General features: G+C 37.0%; 1 protein-coding gene across 9 annotated transcripts; it reads right to left on the bottom strand.

Annotated features, from left to right (window-relative positions):
• Nucleotides 1-32: 32 nt before the first annotated feature.
• LOC114282527 (CBL-interacting serine/threonine-protein kinase 8) lies at nucleotides 33-9,449 on the bottom strand. 9 transcript variants are annotated; one of them, XM_082874123.1, is made up of 16 exons: nucleotides 8,917-9,131; nucleotides 8,408-8,524; nucleotides 6,898-7,016; nucleotides 6,442-6,504; nucleotides 6,234-6,305; nucleotides 6,024-6,131; nucleotides 5,866-5,940; nucleotides 5,711-5,764; nucleotides 5,473-5,598; nucleotides 4,516-4,605; nucleotides 2,883-3,005; nucleotides 2,091-2,210; nucleotides 1,687-1,803; nucleotides 1,453-1,509; nucleotides 1,295-1,369; nucleotides 33-508 (listed from the first exon to the last, which is right to left on the bottom strand). In XM_082874123.1, exons 4-16 carry the CDS (start codon nucleotides 6,481-6,483, stop codon nucleotides 407-409), a joined length of 1,161 nt encoding a protein of 386 aa, XP_082730249.1. In that variant the 5' UTR covers nucleotides 6,484-6,504; nucleotides 6,898-7,016; nucleotides 8,408-8,524; nucleotides 8,917-9,131; the 3' UTR covers nucleotides 33-406. The 9 variants fall into 9 exon arrangements, with proteins under 9 accessions (XP_082730249.1, XP_028081028.1, XP_082730250.1 ...); XM_028225227.2 differs by lacking the exon at nucleotides 6,898-7,016 and having other exon boundaries at nucleotides 8,917-9,371; XM_082874124.1 differs by lacking the exon at nucleotides 6,898-7,016 and having other exon boundaries at nucleotides 2,091-2,201; nucleotides 8,917-9,371.
• Nucleotides 9,450-23,112: the final 13,663 nt, after the last annotated feature.

Genomic DNA, 23,112 nt, shown 5'->3' with positions numbered 1-23,112 from the left:
CGCACAGGTTGCAACCTCGAGAAGAAGAAGAATTAAAATAAAATATTCATTTCACTATAACCCTTGTCAGGATTGTCAGCTCAAACATTTCAGAATACAAAATAGAATATGATCGTAGTCATTTGGAAAAATAGCCTTGGTTGTCTGCTCATACATTTCTAACTACAAAATGGCATTACATTGGTAAAAAAATAAGAATTTTAAAACCCACCTAATTAGAGATTTACAACACTAGTATGCAAAATGATGGAAACTAATTATCTCTCTCTCTCTCTATATATATATATATATATGATGGAGATTGCAAATAGTGGGACCCTAATTGTTGTTACCACCTGCTGGTGTCAAGAGATCGCCCCATTTAAGAACACATGTAATTTAGTTGATAATGTTGCAGGAAAATAACTCAATGCTTTTTGTTCTTATTCTTGGTAATCCTTGATTTGCACATTTCATTAGGCGGTTTCCAGATGATATCCTCAAGATTGTCACAAAAATTCTTGTAAAACTGGTACACGGAAAAGTGTAAAACTCGGTTATCAGAATCCCAGAAACCAACTGGTTCAAAGAAAAAAGAAAAAAAAAGAATCCCAGAAACCAAAGTAGCCTATTCTTTCTTTTTTCAAAGATTAAACATGCTGAGCAAGAGGGACAAGCTAAAGATTAAACCACACAAAAGAATAAAAAATGGTACGTGTTAGCATGATGAGGCACGCCCACCTTAAGTGAAAATAATGACAATATTAGTGAATAATGAGAATATTAGTGAAAATAATGTGAAAATAATGAAAATAATGAGAATACCTCTAGTGGGCCCATTGTGCCGACATGTACATTCTTGTTACTTTTCCATGGTGTTTGTGTGTATGTAAATTTACTAACATTTACGCTCTGGTTGTTTCAACAAAAAATATTTTTCAATGGAAAACATTTTTATAGAAAGCTTTTTGATTGTGTTAGTGGTGGTGATAGCAGTGGCAGTGGGGTGGAGGTGGAGGTGGAGGTGGTGGCAGCGGCTGCAGTAATGTTGTTGAGGTGGCAGTGGTGGTGGCGGTGGTGCGGAGGTGATGGCATTGGTGGTAATGTGGTGGCAGTAATAAAACTTTGGTTTAGAAAACGTTTTCCGCCTTTTAAAGATGGAAAATATTTTCCACCCAACTAGGCTTGTTTTTTGTTGGCCATAGAAAATGTTTTCTGTTATATCAAATGCCAGAAATGTGGAAAACATTTCCCAAACAAATGGAGCTTTATATGCAAATATATTCAGTTGTTGGCAGTGAACAAAGCAACTGACCTTGAGGTATTCACTAGCATCTCCGGCAACTTTCTGAATGTCAACCATGACAAATGTAGGAGCAACTTGAAATACCTACTTAAAAAATGAATTAGTTAAACTATAAAAATTTTACAAGAAGCCTAAAGTGATTTTAGAGGTTCAGGCTGACAGCATACTTCCAGAATGACAGAAAAATGTGACATCTTATTGGCTGAAAGTCCTTCCACCCTCATCTGAAAATTAATATTTAAAAAAAAAAAATTCAGTTTTATTTTTTGAGGACTATTGGTGAGATTGCTTTCCATGGAATCAACAGGAAAGACACTGAAAAAAAAAATAAAGCATGGACTCCAATTATTAGAGATGTCAAAATATACCAAGGTTTCGAATAAGATTACCAACTGGTCTACCTTATAATTACGAATGTGTGTCTTAAAACCCATTGATTGTGCAACAACTTCCATGCTCGATAAAACCACCTTTGCTGGTTTATGGGAAACAAAGCGTGTTTGATGGTTCATGGAATCCTGTCAAGAATGACAAGATTCAAATATATGAAACAAATTATGAAGCTTGATCAACTAAAATTCTGAAATGAATACATGACATGACATTGAAAAACTTGGGTTCATCACTGTGCAGGGTGACAAAGGTGACAAGGCAACATGCTCCTAATGGCAATACCAATAGTGGGAAAATTTGAAAAATATCGACAGCAAGTGATACACGAGATGTGGAAAATAACATATCACAAGCATGACCATGTTTGAGATGAAGATTCTTTGGTAATCAAATACTAACTCATTACTCATACCTTCCGACGATCAAACAGTGCTGAAAGGTTTAAGCCTTGAGAAAGAATAATTAGGTCGAATGCATTAAGAGTCAGAGGACCTGCATGCTCAGTCCCATATTGCTCATCAGCCTGTTTCTCCTAAAAACACCACAAGCGTGTGACAAATGTGAGGCAATAATAAAAACTCAGTGACTTTCAACAACAAAACCTGACAGACACGATTAGTTTTGAATAAAAGAGAGCCTACTTTAATATCAGCTAGGCAAGACCAAATTACCCTATATTGCATAGAAAATATGGTTTTAAAAAATGATGTACTTTCTCATTTTTAAATACACCTACTGTAGAGCAGATATCCTCTCTATCTAATTCGAGAGGGCATAAAATCACCAGACCCAAAGAATATGAAATGTAGAATATGTAAAACAAAATGACCAGTGTGAAGAGCATGGTGAAGAGAACATGAAACCATCATTCTCTAGAACACTCATAAGAGTTCTAAAACCCATCTATGTATGCATGCAAGCAGCCAAGAAGGTAATATTTTACATTTTGGTGTTACATATAATGTTCATGTTTGTATGTTTTTGACATCTCATATGAGCATATATCTATGAGAACAGTTAATGCCTAATCTGCCAATTTGTGGACGAATAGTAGAAGCAACCCAGAGTAGAAAGATTCATTTACTAAGAGAAAATTACTGCTGGAGCTGCTACCGCAAATCTTACCCAAAAGCATAAATTATGGAACATTTTAGAATAATTCCAAATGATATGAAATGAAACAGAAATTGAAAGTGATACAAACCTCGGTATCATCAAAAACAGCATTCACATCGTCCAGGTTAACATCTTCATATTCAATAAGTTTGACGGGAACATAATCCCTATTAAACCACTCATCATTCCGAATCTCCTCAATTCGAATACGCTGCATAGAGAGAGTTCTCATTTACAACAACAGCCAAAGAAAATGAACTATATTTTCAATAATGAAGAATGATCATGGAAAAAAGGAGGCACCACAAACAAGGAAGAGTTCAATGCTTCCAAGATTCAAACACATCTTTATTATTGGAAAAAATAAAAGCCCTATATTCTTCCTTCGCTGGCCGGTTCATACTTGGTCAGCATATATCAGACTACCCATGTCATAGAGAACTTAGGTCCACATCTTCCAAGAGACATTAATAGCAATATTGATAGGTATAATGCCAGAATTAAATTTTATAGGCAATAATAGAGAATCAACTCTTTTCACTTTTATAGGTAATACTAGAGAATTAAATTTTATGACAATTAAGCATATTCCTACTCATTCACAGTAGCAATTACATGGAGCATTCAAACAGTACTATAGAAAACTCATTAATGGTGAAATAAAACAGCAAAACTCAGAAGCATAATGCTGAAGCATCTATCGGACCTATGAAATTATATTGTGACAGTAGGCTTGTTATCAACATCGCTCATAATATAGTTCAGTATGATAGATAAACATATTGAGGTTGACATGCATTTCATCAAGGAAAAGTTGAGCAAGGGTTTGATGGCATGCCCTTTGTCAGATTTGATGGTTAGTTGATTGATTTATTCATTAAAGGGCTTAGCAGTAAGGTTTTCCAGCCCATTAATTTATGGTGCAAACATGGACATAAGAGATATCTATGCACCAACTGAGGGAGAGTGTTACGTAAGTCTATGGTTACGAAGGGGTTTGTTTTCTGGAAAATCATAGTTGTGACTAGTAGAGTTTTCCTTCATTTCGTAGAAGGGTAGTTTTGTAGTTTGAACCAAGTTATATAAATACGAGGGAGATGGGGGTGTAAATCTGGCCCGTGAGCCTGCGGCCTAGGAGGGCCCAGGCCCAACCCAAGACCTTGGGCTTAGGCCATGTGTTCTAGAGCCCGGCCCATCGGCCCTCTCTAGGGCCACTCAAGGCCTGGCCTGAGGCTTAGTGTCATTTTAGGTGAAAAAACATAAAATTTTGGTAAAAAAAATATAAATAAATAAAAAAATGGTTATGCCTAGCCCAAGCCTGCTCCAAGCCCGAGCTCAGGCCTAAGTCTGCGGCCCGGCCCACCAACCCGCCCAAGGTTCGAATACCACATGGGTTTGGGCCTAGTTTTATGGCCTGTAGGCTGGCCCGAATTTTGGAGGGAGCCGCAGGGCCTGACATGGGCCGGGCTGAATTTACACCCCTAGAGGGAGAGAACACTAAATCATTCTCTCTTCCTTCAGCATATACCGGCTCTTCCTCTCTTCTTTTTGATAAATCTAACTTCAATGGTATTTGAAAGGCAAATGACTCGTGCTAAAATCAGATACTAATAACCACACATTTCTTTTTGCGATCATGCTTCATATGATTTTTACTCAAGCAGCCAGGATAGTGTGCAAAATCATCCAATGACTAATTTTATGAAACAGCTAATACTTACAGTTTCAGGATTAGGATCTAAAATTCGATGGATTAAAGATTTTGCTCCTACTGGAAAAAATGAAGGACACGAAAACTCTGCTTTATCTATCTGCAGAAAATAGTCACAAGAAATAATACATTAATATGAGCAGCAGGCTAACAAAATACATAAGTAGAAGAATCTTGCCTATGCAGATTAATACTTGTCAGCTAGTGATTAAAAGCAGCATACAGAGAATATGTGTAATTAACAGAATACAGAGTGAACAAGGACATCAAATTGTTGTTTTTTCTTTCTGGTGCAAACAACTTCACTTTGCCTCTACAATATGGTCCAAAACATTGGAAAAACATTTAAAGAAAATGGGGGTAGTTAAAATGAGAACGTTGAAATAGATGAGTGGAGTTACAAGAAAATAAATAAGAAATTAATGCATTCGGGAGAAGTTAGAAGTAGCACCAATTGAAGATAAAATGAGGGAAAATCAACTGAGATGGTAGGACATGTGCACTGTAGACTGACTAACGTGCAAATAAGGAGTGCTTTGATTTACATTGAGGGTGCTATAAAGAATAGAGGAAGACCAAGGAGGACATGTGTGAGGTAATAAGAAAGGACATGATGATTGCCTTAGAATTAACTAAGGGTACGGACTCTAATAGAATCAACTGGGGGAAAGGGATTGATATAGACCGCACCAAATAATTGGGACAAAGGCTTCCTAAGTTGAGTAGAGTTGAGTTGACAATAAATGTAATAGTTATACATAATGTCAAATTACAGCTCGATGACAAAACTAAACAGCATTTCAAAAACCTACTATCATACCAATAATACGAGGCATAAGAATAACATTAGTTTGAAGCTTCACGTTCGTTAGGGAAAATACGTAAATAAATAGAACAAGTTAAAAATAAATTAGAAAGCTCTTTTTCTTGCACATGATATTACAATCAAAAAGAAAATAGTCCATGCCTTACTATACAATGTGGTGAGATCAATTTCATCAAATGGGAGATATCCTGCCATCAGAACATACAGAATGACCCCACAGGACCAAACATCAGCAACAGCACCATCATAACCCTTGTGACTGAGTACCTAAAGCAGATAATGAGAAAAAATAGCATACAAAAAATACATAAATATGCATAAAACATCTACCATGCACATTAAATCATATTAATTTGGAAAAAGAAATACTTGTAATCACCTCAGGAGCAACATAGTTAGGAGTCCCACAAGTCGTTCGAAGGAGGCTGACTCCCTAAGCACAATCACCACCAAGTAGAAAGATTTTCAGATTATGTCCCTTGATTGTGATGGTGTTAAAATTGAGAAGAGAATAAATATTATCAAGTATCTTACTTCTCCTGGCAAGGCACTAAGTCCAAAATCTGAAATTTTTAGATTTCCTTCAGAATCTAGTAAAAGATTTTCAGGCTGTAAATAGAATAAAAACAATGGTAAGTATTTCACAAAACAGTAATCACACAACAACATTACAAATGGTAGACGAGGAACACCTTTAGATCTCTATGGTAGACTCCCTTACTGTGGCAATAATCCACACCATCAATGAGCTGCTGGAAGTATCTCCTGGATTCATTTTCACTGAGTCGTCCATGGTGAACCTGAACAAAAATGCGAAACATCACCAATTTATTGTATGCCAAAGAATAGAAAATGCATATATCTTGTCCACCTTGCAGCCAGGCCACAAATTAGAGACTTACTATTTTATCAAATAATTCGCCACCTGTAATAAATTCCAAGATTATATAGATCTTTGTGCGACTTGCCAAAACCTAACAAAACAATATTCTACATTAGTAGGAACACAAGTCAACTAGAATAGATCCTACCCAGACTTTTGGGGCCTGAAAGTGACTAGGAAATTAATACTAAAATAAAAAGCTTATACTCAAAATTTTAAGCCCATGCCTCGTACAGACGAACAACATTTGGATGTCTGACAAGCTTCATTATAGATATCTCCCTTTTGATCTGCAAGATAGGGAAAAAACACTTGTTGAAGAGTTGAACATCTCTGGGACCGCAAGTTGAAAATTCACATACACACCCACAAATATGCATGAGAGAGGCAAATCTTAAGGAGAAATTCTCCACTCCACGGACATTCGTATTGGAAGAGAACAAATTGCTTGGATTTCAATTACTCTTAATAAGTTCTTTTTAGATAAATGCAGAAGCATAAAGTTGGTGATGATAGATTATGCTTGTGTTGTTGTGTTAAGGGTGATCTTAAATCAAGTACTAAAGTTTGTAAAAAGCTTTGAAACCACATCCTTAAAACATGCTTCTATTCAAGAGGGAAAAAAAGAAAAAGATGAGTTTGATAAACCAGGAGTGGTATACTGTGGTACATATTTGCTACACCTGCTTCTATTTCAGTAAGTGTGCCCACTGCTCTACAAATAAAATCAACCCTCTATTATTTCCGGGAATTCACTGCTGGTACCATATAAAGTTGAGCCAAGTCTAGCGATTGACAAGACCTGGACATAAGAGCCAGCATCTTTATTTATCAGAATTGAAAAGGCTGTAATGTAAATATACAATGAAAATCTACATTTAATTGCTTAAGGAGGCACCAATGGTACCATGTAGTTTTTGTTTCAAACTCCAGTACATATTTAGTGCCAAACTCTGGTACAACATCAAACCTAAACAGCCAAGCTAGCTCTTTGGTCTTCTAAGACTTGATAAGAATTTATGCCTACTAAAAAGTAAACTTTGAGGATTGTACCAAACACAAACACTTTTAAAAAGGTAGCATGTTTGTATTGAACGATTGTCAGACACATTACAACAAGTCTCAAACACAAGTCCTATTATTTTTTTATTTTTAATACCAGACACTCTTTGAACACTTGGGATACACTTAAACACGCATAAAACACATTATAACTTACAAGTATGAAAAAATAATTTAGGATCCAATGAAAAGAAAATAATGTATATTTACGCTTATTAATCCCTCCCCCTTCAAACTTTATGAATGAATCTTATGATGTATTTTTTTATTATACTTGAATGAATGTAATATTCATACATACGACATATAAAACTATATAATTTCTATGTCTCATGTGTCATGTTCAGCAATTTTTCAAAATTGTCATGTGAGCATATTTGTGTGTCCGTGTCCGTGTCCGTGTCCATGCTTCCTAGATTGCGTCTAATTGAAGTTCAATTAATTTGTTGAAAAATTATTAACAACAAAAGAAACATATTTTTATCTACAAATTCTATAGCTTTCTTATCCCTCGTTACTTGCTATTTACACTAAAAAATGACAAGCCAATGGATTGCTTCCACATGGCATAGGGTGGAACAAAGGGTGAGTTTTTATAATGGTGCTACACGCACCAATTGATATACTAATTAGTATACTAATATATGCTATGACATTACCACTTCAAAACTATGGACCTCACCCATTATACAATTTACAATGACCCAAAACCTCTAAAATTATGTCATATCATCCGTTAGTTTATTTATTTGTATATCAATTGACACATATGGCTAGTCGAGTTTTTAACTGGGTTTTAGGGAGGTTACAAGTAGTGGGACACATGGCAGCGCGTCATTCAAGGGATCAGCCATTATCCAACAATTAGCAATCATGGGTTAGTGGCAGAATCAGGAGATAACTGCCATTTCAAGCATCTATAAATAGGGCATTTGAAGATGGAAAAGAGGTTCTACACAAATTAAAAAATCATCATGCTGTCAAATTCAATTCTCAATCTTACTTGGACAGAGTTCCATTCAGTGTAGTATCAGTATTGTTCAATCTGTTTTCTTTAGTTTTATTCAATCATTGCATTTCCATTTCATCAACGATAAGCTTGTTAGTTTTGTTCTTAATGCAGTATTTCACCTTTAATTTCAGGCCCAATGTTTCCTTTTCATTTCAATTCTCACACACACTTAGGAAATTGTTGTAGTCGCCTTCGTTGTGGCAAGAAATACAGCAGTGCTTTGATTAGAAGTAAGCCTACAATTACACCTTGAACTAGTCAAGTCCTACAAGTCCAGCAAAATATCAATAATGAGAGTATTCGTTCATGTGTGTACATATATGTGTTAATTTCACGATGCATTTGAAGAAATAAGTTGTGCTGAAGCAGAGTATTAATAGGGCTTTAGCCCAATTTGCACATTCCAAAACGAAGATACTTGGAAATAATCAGATTGATTGGAAACAGAACACATAATTCAAAACACAAAGACAATTAATATGTCCAGATTAGCAAATTGATTAACTCAAAACAAACTTTCACTATCTTCGATTCTGAAATTGATTCCTCCCAAACAAATTTATGAAATTCAATGTTAAATATATATGAATGTAGAGAGAGAGAGAGAGAGAGAGAGAGAGAGAGAGACCTGATCAACCATCTTGTGCTTGAGGATGGTGCTGCGATCGAGGACTTTCATGGCGACACTCTCACCACTCTCCGTGTTCTGAGCGAACTTCACCTTTGCGAAGTTACCTTCGCCGATCGTCCTCCCCACTTCGTACTTCCCAACCTTTCTCACCACCATCTCTCTCTCTCTCTCTCTCTCTCGGAAGAAGTAAGCAAATTCGTGTTTGTCTCCTCAGAATCGAAGAGAGAGAATAGGGAATTCTAAGCTCAAGCCTAACAGCAGAGAAAAGGAAAGCTTGTTTGGCAGGCGAGAAAAAAAAAAAAAAAGCAAGGCCAAGCTGTCTGGCTTTTTTTCTCGGTCGGAATTCCTGGAAAATTTGTATGTGTTTTGTCTTTGTTTACTATTTTTTGTTTGGTTCCAAAGAATATATTTACCAAAAGAAATAAAAGAAGAAGAATATAAGAAGAATATTTACCAAAAGAAATAAAAGAAGGAGAATATAAGAAGAAAGGATTGATACGATACGAGGACAAAAGTAGTGGGCAGAAGTTGACAAACGGACCAGTTAGTAGTTGCGTGCTTGTGCTGCTACCGACCAATCATATTTTGACAATTTTGCAGATTTTTCTTTTTCCACAAATTTATTTATTTTATTTTTCAAATGATTGACTTTAATTTGAAAAAATTGTCACAATTAGAATCCAGATATTTTTTTACTTCGACGAATTAGCACGTATCCTTTTACTTCGACGAATTAGCACGTATCCTAGCACGTATCCTCTTTGAAAGATCACTACTTTAACCTTTTGTGTAGACCTAAAACTCTTGAGGTGCGTCAATTATTTATTTATTTGTGATAGGCAACTAGCAACAATCAATTATCATCGATTAGGTTTTATCGACAATTATTAATTATTGAGTTTTTGTTTTACTATCACCGATAGTGAAATAGATAAAGTTTTAACGATATTTTTGACTCAAATCTATTCAAATTTGACCAAAATCACAAAACTAATTACTTGAATATTCATATTTATAATAGATTTGAGCCAAATTTAAATAAAAAAACTTATTGCCACAATATAATTTTCTCTATGTCCGTTTTTTCTTTAATCTCTCACCTTTTCTTCTTTTTCTCTAGTGGACACTACTTTTTTCCTGTTTTAGTAGAGAAAAATTTTAAATTCTAACAATTTTTTTTAAGTTTTAATTACAGTGGTGAAAATTGTAAAATTTTACAGTTATAAAGATACATTTATGCTTTTCTCTATGACTCAAGCTTCTTTTTTTTTTCTTTTTTTTTTCTCTGTATTAAAAAAAATAAATATTAATAAATTGAAAAGTTACAAACCCTTGAAAACTATTGATATGAGATCTCTACCATTGCGATGATGTGAAATTGTGCTTTGATAAATTACAAATGAGCAAATTGATAATTTTTGAAATTTTGAAATTACAAAATTCATACAGTTTAATGATCAATAAATTCAAATTCTAAATTTTTACAAGGATGTGGTTAAATTTTGTTATGTTTTCCCTCTAATTTCTCTCTTTATTTTTCTTTTTTCTCTTTTATTTATTTATTTTTTTGGGGGGAGGGGGTGATGTTATGGACATTCTGATAAGTTTTCGGCGATATTCTTTATGTCCAATGATGTTCTTCACGTTCTGATGGCTTTTGGTGACGTCCATAACACTTCAGCGAATTTCGAACGATGCTCTGGTGACTTTCCGGCATTGTTGAATATTTCGGTGAGTCTCCAGTGACTATCAGACGAGAGTCTGGCGAGGGTCCAGTGGTGATAGCATGTAAGGCCTCATTTGGAAATATGTTATTTTAATAACTTTTTAGTTTTTTAGGAAAAGATGTGCAGAAAAGAAGAGAGAGAGGAGTAACGTAATTATAGTAATTTTTTGACTTTTTGACGAAAATATGTAGTTAACAAACGAGACTTAACAATATCTTTAAATTTAAAATACATATTCTATGATAATAATTAAAAGTATGTAAAACTAATTAGTTAAAATATTTTATTTTCAGACCATATAGATTTTTAACTATAGTATTAAAATAGGACCTTTCGGTGGGTGCCCCTTTTTACTTCAATTTGTTTGCTATTTTATTTTTAAACTAATTGGACTTTAATTCCAAAAAATGTCAGTAAAATTCGATCCCATGCATCTCTTGCATCAATCATAGCTCGCACATGGATGTGTTACAACGTGATAATTATCGCCAGTGGTACAGATATATCACTTGGACCACTTACAATCCACCCTCCACCTGACATAAATTTTATTGGTGCCGTTCGTTAACACTTACGTTTTTAATTTTTAATTTATATTTATAAAAAATAAAAAAATTAAAATAAAAACTTGTTTGGTAAAATTTTTGATTTATAAATCAGTAGTCTCAGTTTATAAATTTAGCCAAAAAAAATAAACTCAAAAAAGGTGTTTCCGTTTTGAGTTTTCAGTTTTTTTTTTACCACCCAACACTAGCCACCACCCGCTACCATTTTCCACCACTGTCTTCCTCCACCACCACCCACCACCACCTGCCACCACGACTCGCCAGCCACCCACCAGCCACCACCCACTCGCCACCCACTTGCTACCACCACCCACTTTTCGCTACCACCACCCACCTGTCATCCACCCGCTACCACCCACTATCCGCTACTACCATCCACCGCCCGCCACCACCACTCGCCACCTACTTGCCACCACCACTCACTACCCACCTGCCACCACCATCCACCACCCGCCACCACCAGCCACCTGTCACCCACCCGCCGCCACCACCCACTACCCACCACCACCACCATCATCACCCACCCGCCGCCCACCTGTCACCACTACCCACCACCCACCACCCACTTGCTACCACCCGCCACCCGCCACCGTCACCCATCCACCCACTACCACCACTACCCGCCACCACCCACCACCCACCATCCGCCACCCACTTGCAACCACCACCCACTCGCTACCACCCACCACCCGCCACCGTCACCCACCCACCCACCATCACCACCCGCCACCACCCACCACCACCCGCCATCCACCACCCACCATCACCACTTTCCACCACCGTCTTCCGCCGTCACTTGCCGCCACTTGTCATTTCTCACTTTTTTTATATTTTTAAATTTTTTTAAACATTTTGTCAATTACCAAACGCGTTTGTAGTTTATGTTTTTTTAAAAATAAACAAAAACTAGTTTATAAAATTTTTGTAAATATAAACTGAAAACGTAAACGTTACCAAACAGACCCAATGTATTTGTTGTTTACAGTTTTATGTTCAGCGAAAAATGATAAGAATGAAAACACAATCCTCCTTAATTATTGATTGACAAAGTTGAGATTGTGTGTGGTTAGGGATGTAATAATAGTCCGACCCAATTCACCCGGACTCAGCCCAGCCTGTGATGAGCCTCGCAGGGTCTCACTTTTTGGCAAGCCGGGGCCAACCCGCGAGTTGAAAAGTGGGGCTCAAGACCACTCTAAATAAGGCCTAGGGCCGCGACCTTTCTTTTTCTTTTTTAGTGAAAAATGAACAATAAATACATTATGTATATACATTATTTATGAGTGATAAATAAAAGAAAAATTATACTAGAGTATTTTAGTTAAGATTAATGAAATGATTGGTTATGTTTCATGTGTGGTGGAATTTAAATTTAATTACGTATGACATATATTTTTTTAATTATGAACTTATAACTAAAAAAGTATGAAATTGTAACGCCCCGAAAATATAACAATAACCCATTTCATTTTATTCTTTACAAGTGATCAATAACATCATATCTTCTATTTCATTTATAACTTTGATCAATACAAAAGATGACATATGTGATATACATTCATAAATCCTAAATTCTGAATTTATAGCATATGAGATGGATACATGAAGTTAATAATAAGAATAAAGTCAAGTAATTATATGCTCTCATAGATATATCTTTTCAAGTCGATGCTTGGGTACAGCAAAATGAATGCAACTCAATACAACTAAAACTCAAGGCTTATACAAAAATAATTACATTAAAATAACAAAATGAAGCCCTTGGCTCTAAGTCCTCCCAAGTTATGTCCCTAGTGGAGGCATATCATCAGCATCTGAAAGTTGTTTTCCATATGGGGTGAGCCAAAACTCAGTAGAGATATTTTAATACAATATATGAATCTTGATGAAGTCATAAGGTGAATGCACATGTATTTGTCAAACTTTTTACATTTTCCATCTCAAAACTATGCAATATTAGATTATAAATCAATTCGTGAAAATAACCCTTTTATAATAAAAAACATGGTAATGAATACAATTGACACCTAATCGCATTGGTTTCTCGACTTTTACAAAGGACACACATGCCAACATAATAACCACAATTACACCCCATAATCAGATTAACCAAGTTATTCACCTAATTTTTCTCAAAATCAATACATTTTCAATGTTCAATATTAAACGATGCTTGATGCAAGATGTCTGAGAAATTAGTTTCAATTTAACCTAATTCTCATGCAATTTCTACAACAATAAAAAATATCCTCTATCGATAGCTCAAATAGATATTTCTACTTGACAGATAATTTCCAATCAAAAGATATAATTCCATTATTTTAAAATAAGAGTGATATTACATAACCAACTCCACCATCGTCATCAACATAACATTGTTCCAATCTTACAAAACCCAACATCTTTTCCTTTACTTCCATAAACCAAATAACAATGATTCTCAAACAAAATCTCATTTACGGAGTAAGTTTTCAAAATTCCAACACAACCCAAGAATATATATGCTCCCACAACCTTTCTGAAGCATTTATTTGAAAACCTCTCATTTACTTTTCAAAATCAAAACCTAGTTTTAACCAAAAACCCCCAAATCACTAACTCTTTTGAAGGAGCAAATAACTAACCTAAGAACCATATTAAGGGTTGAAGAAATCCCTACCTCAAAGTAAAAGACAAGAGAGAGCAAAGGTAAAAGCTTGGCGGAGCCAAAAACAACAACTCTTCCGATTAAAACGAAACCCTCGATGTGCTCTACCCTTTTCTCAAAAGGGCTAGAGTGAAGAAATCAAAGAATTGAGAATATTTAGAGCTGGAATGTAAGAACTAGAGAGAGGGAGTGAAGATTTAGGGTTTTTAGAGAGAGAGAGAGAGAGAAGTGAAAAAGTGACTCAAAATGGTTTTTCTTCAGACTAATATACGCGCAAATCGCTTGAGCGACCAAAATCACCACTCGAGCGCACAACCCCCTCCTAGAAGTTTAGACTTGAAAAAGATTACTCGAGCGCAAAAAAGACCGCTTGAGCTAAGATACCACACTTTTAGTAGTTTTGCAGACTGTAAAAGACAGCTTGAGCACAAGAAAGACCGCTCGAGTGAACATGCAAAAATCTGGGCAACAATTCTTTGAAAAATTAACTTCCCAACTAGTTTCAAACGCAATCACAACTCCCAAACAGCCAAACTCAACTAGTACCAAGATGAAAATGAGATGAACAACAATTAAGGATATGGATTCTCGGATTCAAAAGTAAGAAATGGATCAAGTCTAAACTAGAAACGTTATAATCTTCCCCCTTAAGGAATTTTGTCTTCGAAATTTAAAACCAACCAACAATCACTGAAAAGTAAATCAATTCATATATCATCCAGACCTGTAAAGAGGATAAATAGAGTTTCTTAATATCAACTATTATAGTTCAATTCTCTAAAACATATACAATGTATATATATTACAACATAAATAAGATTTCCAACACAATTCTCAAATATCAACAAATAGGTTCGGATACTTCTCACAGACTTCCGTTTCACACTCCCAAGTAGCCTTCTTAACCCCATAGTTTCGCCACAATACCTTAACCAATGGAATAGTCTGGCCTTGCAAAACTTGGTCGAGAGTCTAAAACCCGTACCGGTCTCTCCTCACACGAGATATCCTCATCTACCTCTAACTCGGTCAAATCCAACACATATGAAGGATCAGGCTCATACTTCCAGAGCATACAAATATGAAACATGTCACAAATCTTGAAAAGTTGGGGTGGCAAGGCCAAACGATAAGTTACTTCCCCGATCTGCTCTAGAATCTCAAAAGGCCTAATAAATCTAGGAGACAACTTCTCGCTCTTCCCAAATCTCATTAAACTCCATCTCGGTGATATTTTCAGGAATATATGATTTCCTACTTTAAAAGATAAAGGTCTCCTCTTATGGCCGGCATAGCTTTTCTGGTGACTTTGAGCTGAAACCAACCTCTTATGAATAAGCGCAACCTTTTCCATCATTTCCTAGATTAATTCAGGACCTAGCATAGGATGCGTCAGCCACTTTGGCCCAACACACTGGAGATCTACACGGTGGACCATACAAGGCCTCAAACAGCGCCATACCAATATTTGCCTGAAAATTGTTATTATAGGCAAACTTCACCAAAGGTAAATGCCTTTCCAACGACCCCTTAAAATCCAAAACATAACCCTGAAGCATGTCTTCTAAAATCTGAATAGTTCGCTTGGATTGACCGTCAGTCTAAGGATGATAAGCAGTGCTAAACATCAATCTAGTGCCCTGGGCATTCTGTAGGCTCTGCCACAACCGAGCTGTGAAACGTGGATCTCTATCCAAAACAATAGTCACAGGGACCTCATGAAGTCGAATTGTGTCCCTAATATAAAGGTCGGCAAGATAGTCTACTGAGTTACTTGTGCGCATAAGTACAAAGTGTGCTGATTTAGTTAATCGGTCGACTATCACCCACACAACATCATTATCTCATTGAGTTCTCGGAAGACCCACAACAAAATCTAGCGTGACATACGCCCATTTTCACTCAGCTATAGGTAAGGGTTGCAACAAACTCACTGGTCATTGATGCTCAACCTTCACTTGTTGACAAGTAAGGCACCTCGAAACAAACAAGGTTACGTTTCTCTTCATTCCCCTCCACCAAAACTGGCGGCTAAGGTCATGGTACATCTTTGTGCCTCCCGGGTGTACCGCAAGGCGTGAATGATGAAACTCTAAGAGTACCTTCTCCCTACAAGATTTTGGCACAAAAAAATTATCCAAATACCTCACACTAGAGTCAGAATACACGTTTAAGCCCTTTTCTACCTTTCCGCTAGATATATTTCCTCGGATAGCCTCTACTTCGTGATCACCCCATTGTGCTTCTATAACTCAGGTCACTAATGTAGGTTGTGCATCTATAGTGAATAAAATAGCCGACTCAACGGACTTATTAAGATGCAAGTCAAACTTGCCAATGACATCCAACATTTCCCATTCCCCGATGGCAATACTAGCTATACTGCTTACAGATTTCCTACTCAAGGGGTCGGCCACTACATTGGCCTTCCCCGGATGATTGTGCAACTTGAAATTATAATCCTCCATAAAATCCATTCACCTTCTCTGTCTTAAATTCAAATCCTTCTATGAAAATAGATATTTCAAACTCTTGTGATCAAAAAACACTTCAAATCTCTTGCTATATAAATAATGCCTCTAGATTTTTAAGGCACAAATCACCGTTGCTAGCTCTAGGTCATGAGTAGGATAATTTCTCTCATGTGTTTTCAACTACTGTGAACTGTATGTTACCACTTTCCCCTCTTGCATCAACACACAACCCAAACCTTCTTGAGACACATCACAATAAACTGAGTAACCTAAACTCCTCTTTGGAATAATCAATACTGGAACAATGGTGAATCGAACCTTAAGCTCTTGAAACGACTTTTCACAAGTCTCACTCCACACAAATTTAACCCCCTTCCTCGTCAATCTATCCAAAGGTAAGGCCAATCTAGAGAAGTCTTTCATAAAATGTCGGTAATACTCGATTAAGCCCAAGAAACTCCGAATCTTAAAGGTATTCTTAGGTTGTTCCAAATCTTGCACTGCCTCTATCTTAGAAGAGTCTACAGTCACTCATTTCCTAGATATCGCATGGCCTAAGAAATTAACTTCTTTTAACTAGAAATTGCACTTCCCGAACTTAGCATATAGACAGTGTGCTCTAAGAAACTCAAGTACAATCCGCAAGTGTTCCTCATCGGAGGGTGAGTAGATTAAGATATTATCAACAAAGACAACCACGAAATGATTTAAGAATTCACGGAAGATTTGATAAATCAAATCCATAAACAAAGCCGGTGTATTGTTTAGCTCAAAAGGCATCACTAAGAACTCATGGTGACCATACCGTATATAGAATGTCGTCTTCTGAATATCCTCATCTTTCACCTTCAACTGGTGATAACCTGATCTCAAGTCAATCTTTAAAAAGTAACAAGACTCTTTCAACTAGTCAAGCAGATCATCTATACGAGGTAATAGGTACTTGTTCTTAATAGTTATCCAGTTCAACTTCCAGTAATTGATGCACAGTTGCAAAGTGCCATCTTTTTTCTTAGTAAAGAGAGTTGGTACTCCTTAAGGCAATGTACTAGGGCGAATGAAGCCCTTATCTAATAGCTTTTGGAGCTGAATCTTCAACTTACACAACTCAGTGGTGCAAATCTATATGGTCCCATAGAAATTGGTGTCGTGTTGGGCACTAAGTCAATTGAGAACTCAATCTCTCGGTGGGGTAGCAAACTAGTAAGATCTTCGGAAAAAAACGTCCGGGTATTCACAAACTACCCTTAGCAAAATTAACTTGGACCACATCATTCTCACTACCCAAGAAAGTTGCAAGAAGATAACTAAGCTCACCCCGACCACGAGAGTCATATACTAGTGACAAAACTCTATCCATTCAGTCCTCCAGAAAATGAAAACAGTCACCACTCGAGATGCACATTGTAACTCTTTGACGGTAACAATCTATAATAGCACGGTACGAAGACAACCAATCCATGCCCAAGATGACATTGAAACCCGACATGTTTAACAATACGAAAACAAAAGGAAGTCGGCGACTAGCAATCTCTATCTCACAACCGCGACATCACTGGTCTAAGACAACCTTACCCCCTACTGGTGACTCTATCCTGAGCGGAGATGCTAATTGAGGCACTTTTAACCCTAAAACTGATGCGAATACAGACGAAATGAAGGAATGAGATGCATTAGTATCCATCAACACATTGGAAATAGAATTGAACAACAAAAAGTTACCTCACAAAATAAAGGGTGTTGGCAACTGATCTAGTGTGTTAATAACATACACATGTTCTGTGGGTTTTTGCTCTACTTTCTCACCCCTCGGAGCATAGGATTGAAACACTAATTGAGTCGAAAAGGCTCCTTGAGTGGCCCTCGAGGCTTGTGCTAAATGGGTAGGCTGATGGCTCTATATCTGCCTTGAACCAGACACACTAGATGTGCCACTTGCCTGAGGGAAAAACCTCTTCAAGTACCACGACTGCCCACATTGATAATAGATAGGCGGCTACCCTCTACCCTAACTCTGACTTTGAGGATGAGCCATAAATGGTGCAGACTGTTGCCCTCTCCCTCGCTGCTAGCAAATTGAAGTTTGTGGCCCAGCTGGCTACACTTGAAACAAGCGATCCCATCTTGACTACCTCTCCCCAAACCATAACTTGGTATAGGAAAAGCAGATCTGAACTGTGCTGCCTATGACTACTGTGGGGTGGAACCCATATGCCTTTTGTTGTCCCAAGTCTCCCTCTAAACCTCCTGACTCCTCCGCTTGGAGCCCCTCATCTGCTCCTCCTCCGTCTAGATCACGGTCTCTAGGTGAGCTGCCTCCTCCACGAGGCGACTGTAATCCCCAATCATAGACTCGGCCACCTTGAAAAGGAACTCGGTCCTCAACCACATCTCGAACTTAATATAGTGGTGTTCTTCCGTCACCACAAGTTCTGGTGCAAATCTAGAGAGGTTAGTAAAATGTCACGACCCAAACCCACCCCTATGGGTTTAACATCATAACTGGCCAGTAATCCTGGAATTACCGAAGGCCTCTGAAGCAAATTAACAAAATTAAAGGGGCTAGCGGAAGCAAATATCAAAATACATTGTCTATAGAGCTGTGTAGACATACATGAGATAGAAAATTTCTAACTTATATTTACATATATGTCGTCGACTTATATACAGATAAACCAAAATGGGTCTTAGCCCAATACACAGATAGTACACAGACTTGTTCAGACAAAACAAAAGAAAACAGAAGTCTTAAACATGGTTCACCAAACTTGACCACCTCTTAATTCGGGAACCTCCTCGGGAGGCACGGTGGTTGGCTGACCAAAATAGAAATCCAGGCAATAGCTTAGGCTTGGTCACGTGCTTGATCACCTATATATATATATAATACAGTGAGCTAGAGCCCAGTGAATAACAACAGAGTAAAGGGTTTATGAATGATATCTATCATAGATTTAGAAATTAGAGTTCATATCAGAAACAAATTTAGATTTACATACTTATATAAAATTCATAAGGAGTTATATGTGGTACATCCATTAGCTAACAGATCAGATTGGTCATAAGACCCACATGCATAGTCGGTACCGACAACCATAAGGTCAACATCGTTGTGCACATATAGCCATGGTATTATATCCCCCAAGCAAGGGCTACGTGAACATAGGCCTCGGTATTGTTACCCTCGAGCAAGGGCCACGTGAATATAGGCTACGGTGTTGTTTCCCTCATGCGAGGGCCACATGAACATAAGCCACGGTATTGTTTCCCCCAGGAGAGGGCCATGTGAACCAAGGATGCCACGAATAGATTTCAGAAAAATGGACATTCATTCATGATTCCTAAAATAGCATTTTAGAAAACAGATCATATCATTTTAGTTAGAAAATATTTATAATCAAACATATCTTTATAGAATTGTTACTCATAGATAGCACCAGGAGCAGAGCAGATCACTTGAACAGAACAGACTGATCAGGCGGGCAGTAACATGTGACCTATACAAACATGTGACAGGTACACATTGGACACACGTCTCAAAGGTGTTTAACTTATCATTTTTCTTTCTTAGCATGTGTTTCTAACTCTTATCCTCATTATTATAACTTAAACATGGTCTAGAAATGTCTAGAATGCAATGTGGATGCAAAATTGTACTTTAAAACACTTAGCCAAAATTTGAAAAACAGGGCAGTTCGCTCGAGCGCAACTTCTGTTGCTCGAGCGGTCTGCAAAGTCTGCAAAAGTACTGGATGCTCAATTTTCATGCTCGATGGTCGCTCGACAGTGTATCGAACCAAGTATTGAGAATAAAGGTTGGTCACTCAAGCGCATGTTCTATCGCTCGAGCCAAGGCTCATGTGTGCAAAAGTACTAGGAGCTTGCATTTTACGCTTGAGCCAACTTTTGGTCGCTTGAGCCAAGGTTCAAAACAAAGGGTGGTCGCTTGAGTGAAACTTTGGTCACTCGAGCGAAGATGCAGAATCTGGAATTTCCAAATTTCAGTTCGAAATTCAAAATCCATTTCCAATGCACAAAATTATATTCTTGTGGGCCAAAACTTAGGAAAGCACTTGTAAACTCATAGAACTTCATGAATTGAAAGCTATTTAGTAAAATTAAAGCCCCAAAGCATATGAATTGCCCAAAACCAAACTTGAAATATATATGTATATATATAACATACATGTAATGAGTTAAATTCAAAACTTCCAAAACATACATAAATGAAGTGTTTTTAGGTAAAAGCATAGTGAGCTCCCAAGAGATGGCAAATATATGTAGTTGCATATAAGAATTGGGTGAAAATGAAACTTATGATCCATGAATTATGCATGCATGCGTGGAATGATCCTCTTTTCTACTTCCTAAGCTCCATTCTCTTGCTTATTCTTCTAATTCTCTTGATTTCTTGTACTAAGTAGCTCAAACTCATAATTTAAGAGTTTGTTTTCTTCCCTAATCTTTTAATTAAGTTCTAGATTACTTTGTCTTTGAGCTTCCAAGTCAATTCCCTACAATTTCTCCCCAATTCTCCTCCCCCAAGCTTGAATACAATCTCCCCTTATTTCTCTCTCCCTCTCTCATGTTTGCTAAAAAAAAAGGAGTGTAGAATAAGTTTGGTGAGTAATAAAGGACCTTATATAGGCTTCACTAATCCATCTAGCTTAGCTTAATCAAATTTTAATTATTTATTCTAATTATTTGATTTCGAATTGAATTTCAATTAAACTTACAATAAAATTCTAAAATTCTAAATAACACATATACGTAGTCAATTTCATGTTCAGATGCTAATAAGGCCTTCAATTAACAGGGTAAATCAGAATTCTAAACAGATGTTCCTACAACAGACAGATATAAACACAAAACATGCACATAATGCACAATTAACTCATAATTTCACCTTAATTACTTGTTAGGCATTCTTAATTAAGGATTATTAGCTAATTACAATCGGGGTTGTTACAGCCTTCCCCCTTAAAGAGTTTGGTCCTCTAAACTCGAATTACCTACATTTCGGAAGAATGCCGAGTCTAGAGGGAACAAATCCAGATATCTTTTCATCAAGTCTTCTTCGGTCTCCCAAGTTGCATACATCTCTCCGTGATTTTGTCAATCTACTTTCACCAATGGGATTTCTTTGTTTCTTAATCTTTTGATTCGGCGGTTCATAATTTGGATTGGCTGTTCTTCATAAGTATAATCATCTTTCAGAAGCGTATGAGTTGGTTCTATCACATGTAATGGATCTCTAAGATAATCTCGGAGAATTGACGCATGAAAGACATTGTGCATATTCTCCATGATAGGAGGTAAAGCCACTTGATACGTCACCAGATTAATTTTCTCAATGATTTCATACTAGCCAATGTATCGTGGTGCTAGTTTGCCTTTAATCCCAAACCCTGTCTGCTCTTTCATAGTAGCACTTTGATAAACACATGGTCACTGAATTCATGTTCTTTGTCTCTTCTTTGAACATTCGCATAACTCTTTTGACGACTCTGTGCGGTTTTCAATCGTTGCTGAATCAGTTTTACTTTCTCAGACGTCTCTTATACAAGTTCCGGTCGTAATAACAGTTTATCACCTACTTTGGTCCAACAAATTGGAGATTGGCATTTTCTACCATAGAAAGCTTCGTAAGGAGCCATCCCAATACTCAAATGATAGCTATTATTATACACAAACTCAGTTAGAGGCAAGTACGTCTACCAATTTCCTTGGAAATCTAACACACACATTCTCAACATATATTTCAAAGTTTGAATGGTCCGTTCAGATTGGCCATCTGTTTTGTCGGTGTGTAGCTTGCCTTTCACGCCCCTTTTCGGAAGTTTGAAAGAAGCTCTACAGTTTGAACTCCTGCGGTTCTGAATCTAATCTTAGAAGTGTAATGTGAAATTGATAAACACAGAGTCCAAATCCGGCAAATCTTTTGGAAAATCAATTTTGAATAAAAAATGCCAAAATTGGACTGCTTTGCCAGATATAGAGTCGCTACCTAAATATTTATTTTTGGTAAATTTAGAAAACCCATGACTCTTGCCAAAGGCCACGTGTCCATCATCACTAAAGTTGCCTCAGCTCGGGAACTTAGGTACGAGAAGGGAAGGTCATGAATTGAGCACCCCCACTCGCCTGATCAAAGATCGGCCTCTACTAATCATGATTTGATTGTTATCAACATTATAGGCTCTTATTCCAATTATTAGGCTAGCATTACTATGTGATGTGTGCATATAAGTATAGACTAGTTTGCTTAAATTGGAACAACTAAATTTCATGTTTGTTTTGTGAAAAGGGTTTGATTTTGCCACTCAACAAAGTGGGCTTAAAGCTGTGAATTTGCCACTAGACACAGTGGGCTTAAACGTACATTCGTTGAATCGTTTTGATTCAAACAACAAGCATTCATCCACGGGCACTTAAGCAGTTTAACAAGTAAGCATTTAGTCTCATGGCAAGCATGCTAGTCATGGAAATCACTCACACTCATGTAAGTAGGGCTGTACAAAAATCCAAACCATCCGACGAAACTGACCAATCCGAATCGAAAAATCAACCCCCGAACGGTTTTTCCATCACCAACGGTCGGTGGCGGGTGTTTTCAGTGAAAAAATCAATTTTCTCGGATGGGCCACGGTTTCCTACACGTGATAACCGAAAAATCGATCCGACCGATATTTATTATATTATATAATTTTACTTGTGTACGTGTGCTATTAGCTCTTCATATCATGTTTTATCTGTAAACATTATAACCTGAAAAAGTA

This window comes from Camellia sinensis, chromosome 6 (genome assembly GCF_055761805.1).
Source record: "Camellia sinensis isolate YWXY chromosome 6, ASM5576180v1, whole genome shotgun sequence".
NCBI lineage: Eukaryota > Viridiplantae > Streptophyta > Magnoliopsida > Ericales > Theaceae > Camellia > Camellia sinensis.
This window is presented reverse-complemented; position numbering and strand designations above follow the sequence as displayed.

Excerpts from the sequence above, each read along its gene's own strand:
- LOC114282527 (XM_028225224.2), bottom strand. The coding sequence starts at position 9,075 with ATGGTGGTGAGAAAGGTTGGGAAGTACGAAGTGGGGAGGACGATCGGC. Across the intron at positions 5,599-5,710 it reads CTAACTATGTTGCTCCTGAG|GTACTCAGTCACAAGGGTTA; the intron begins GTGATTACAAGT and ends TATCTGCTTTAG. Across the intron at positions 4,606-5,472 it reads TCACCACATTGTATAGTAAG|ATAGATAAAGCAGAGTTTTC; the intron begins GCATGGACTATT and ends TATTTTCTGCAG.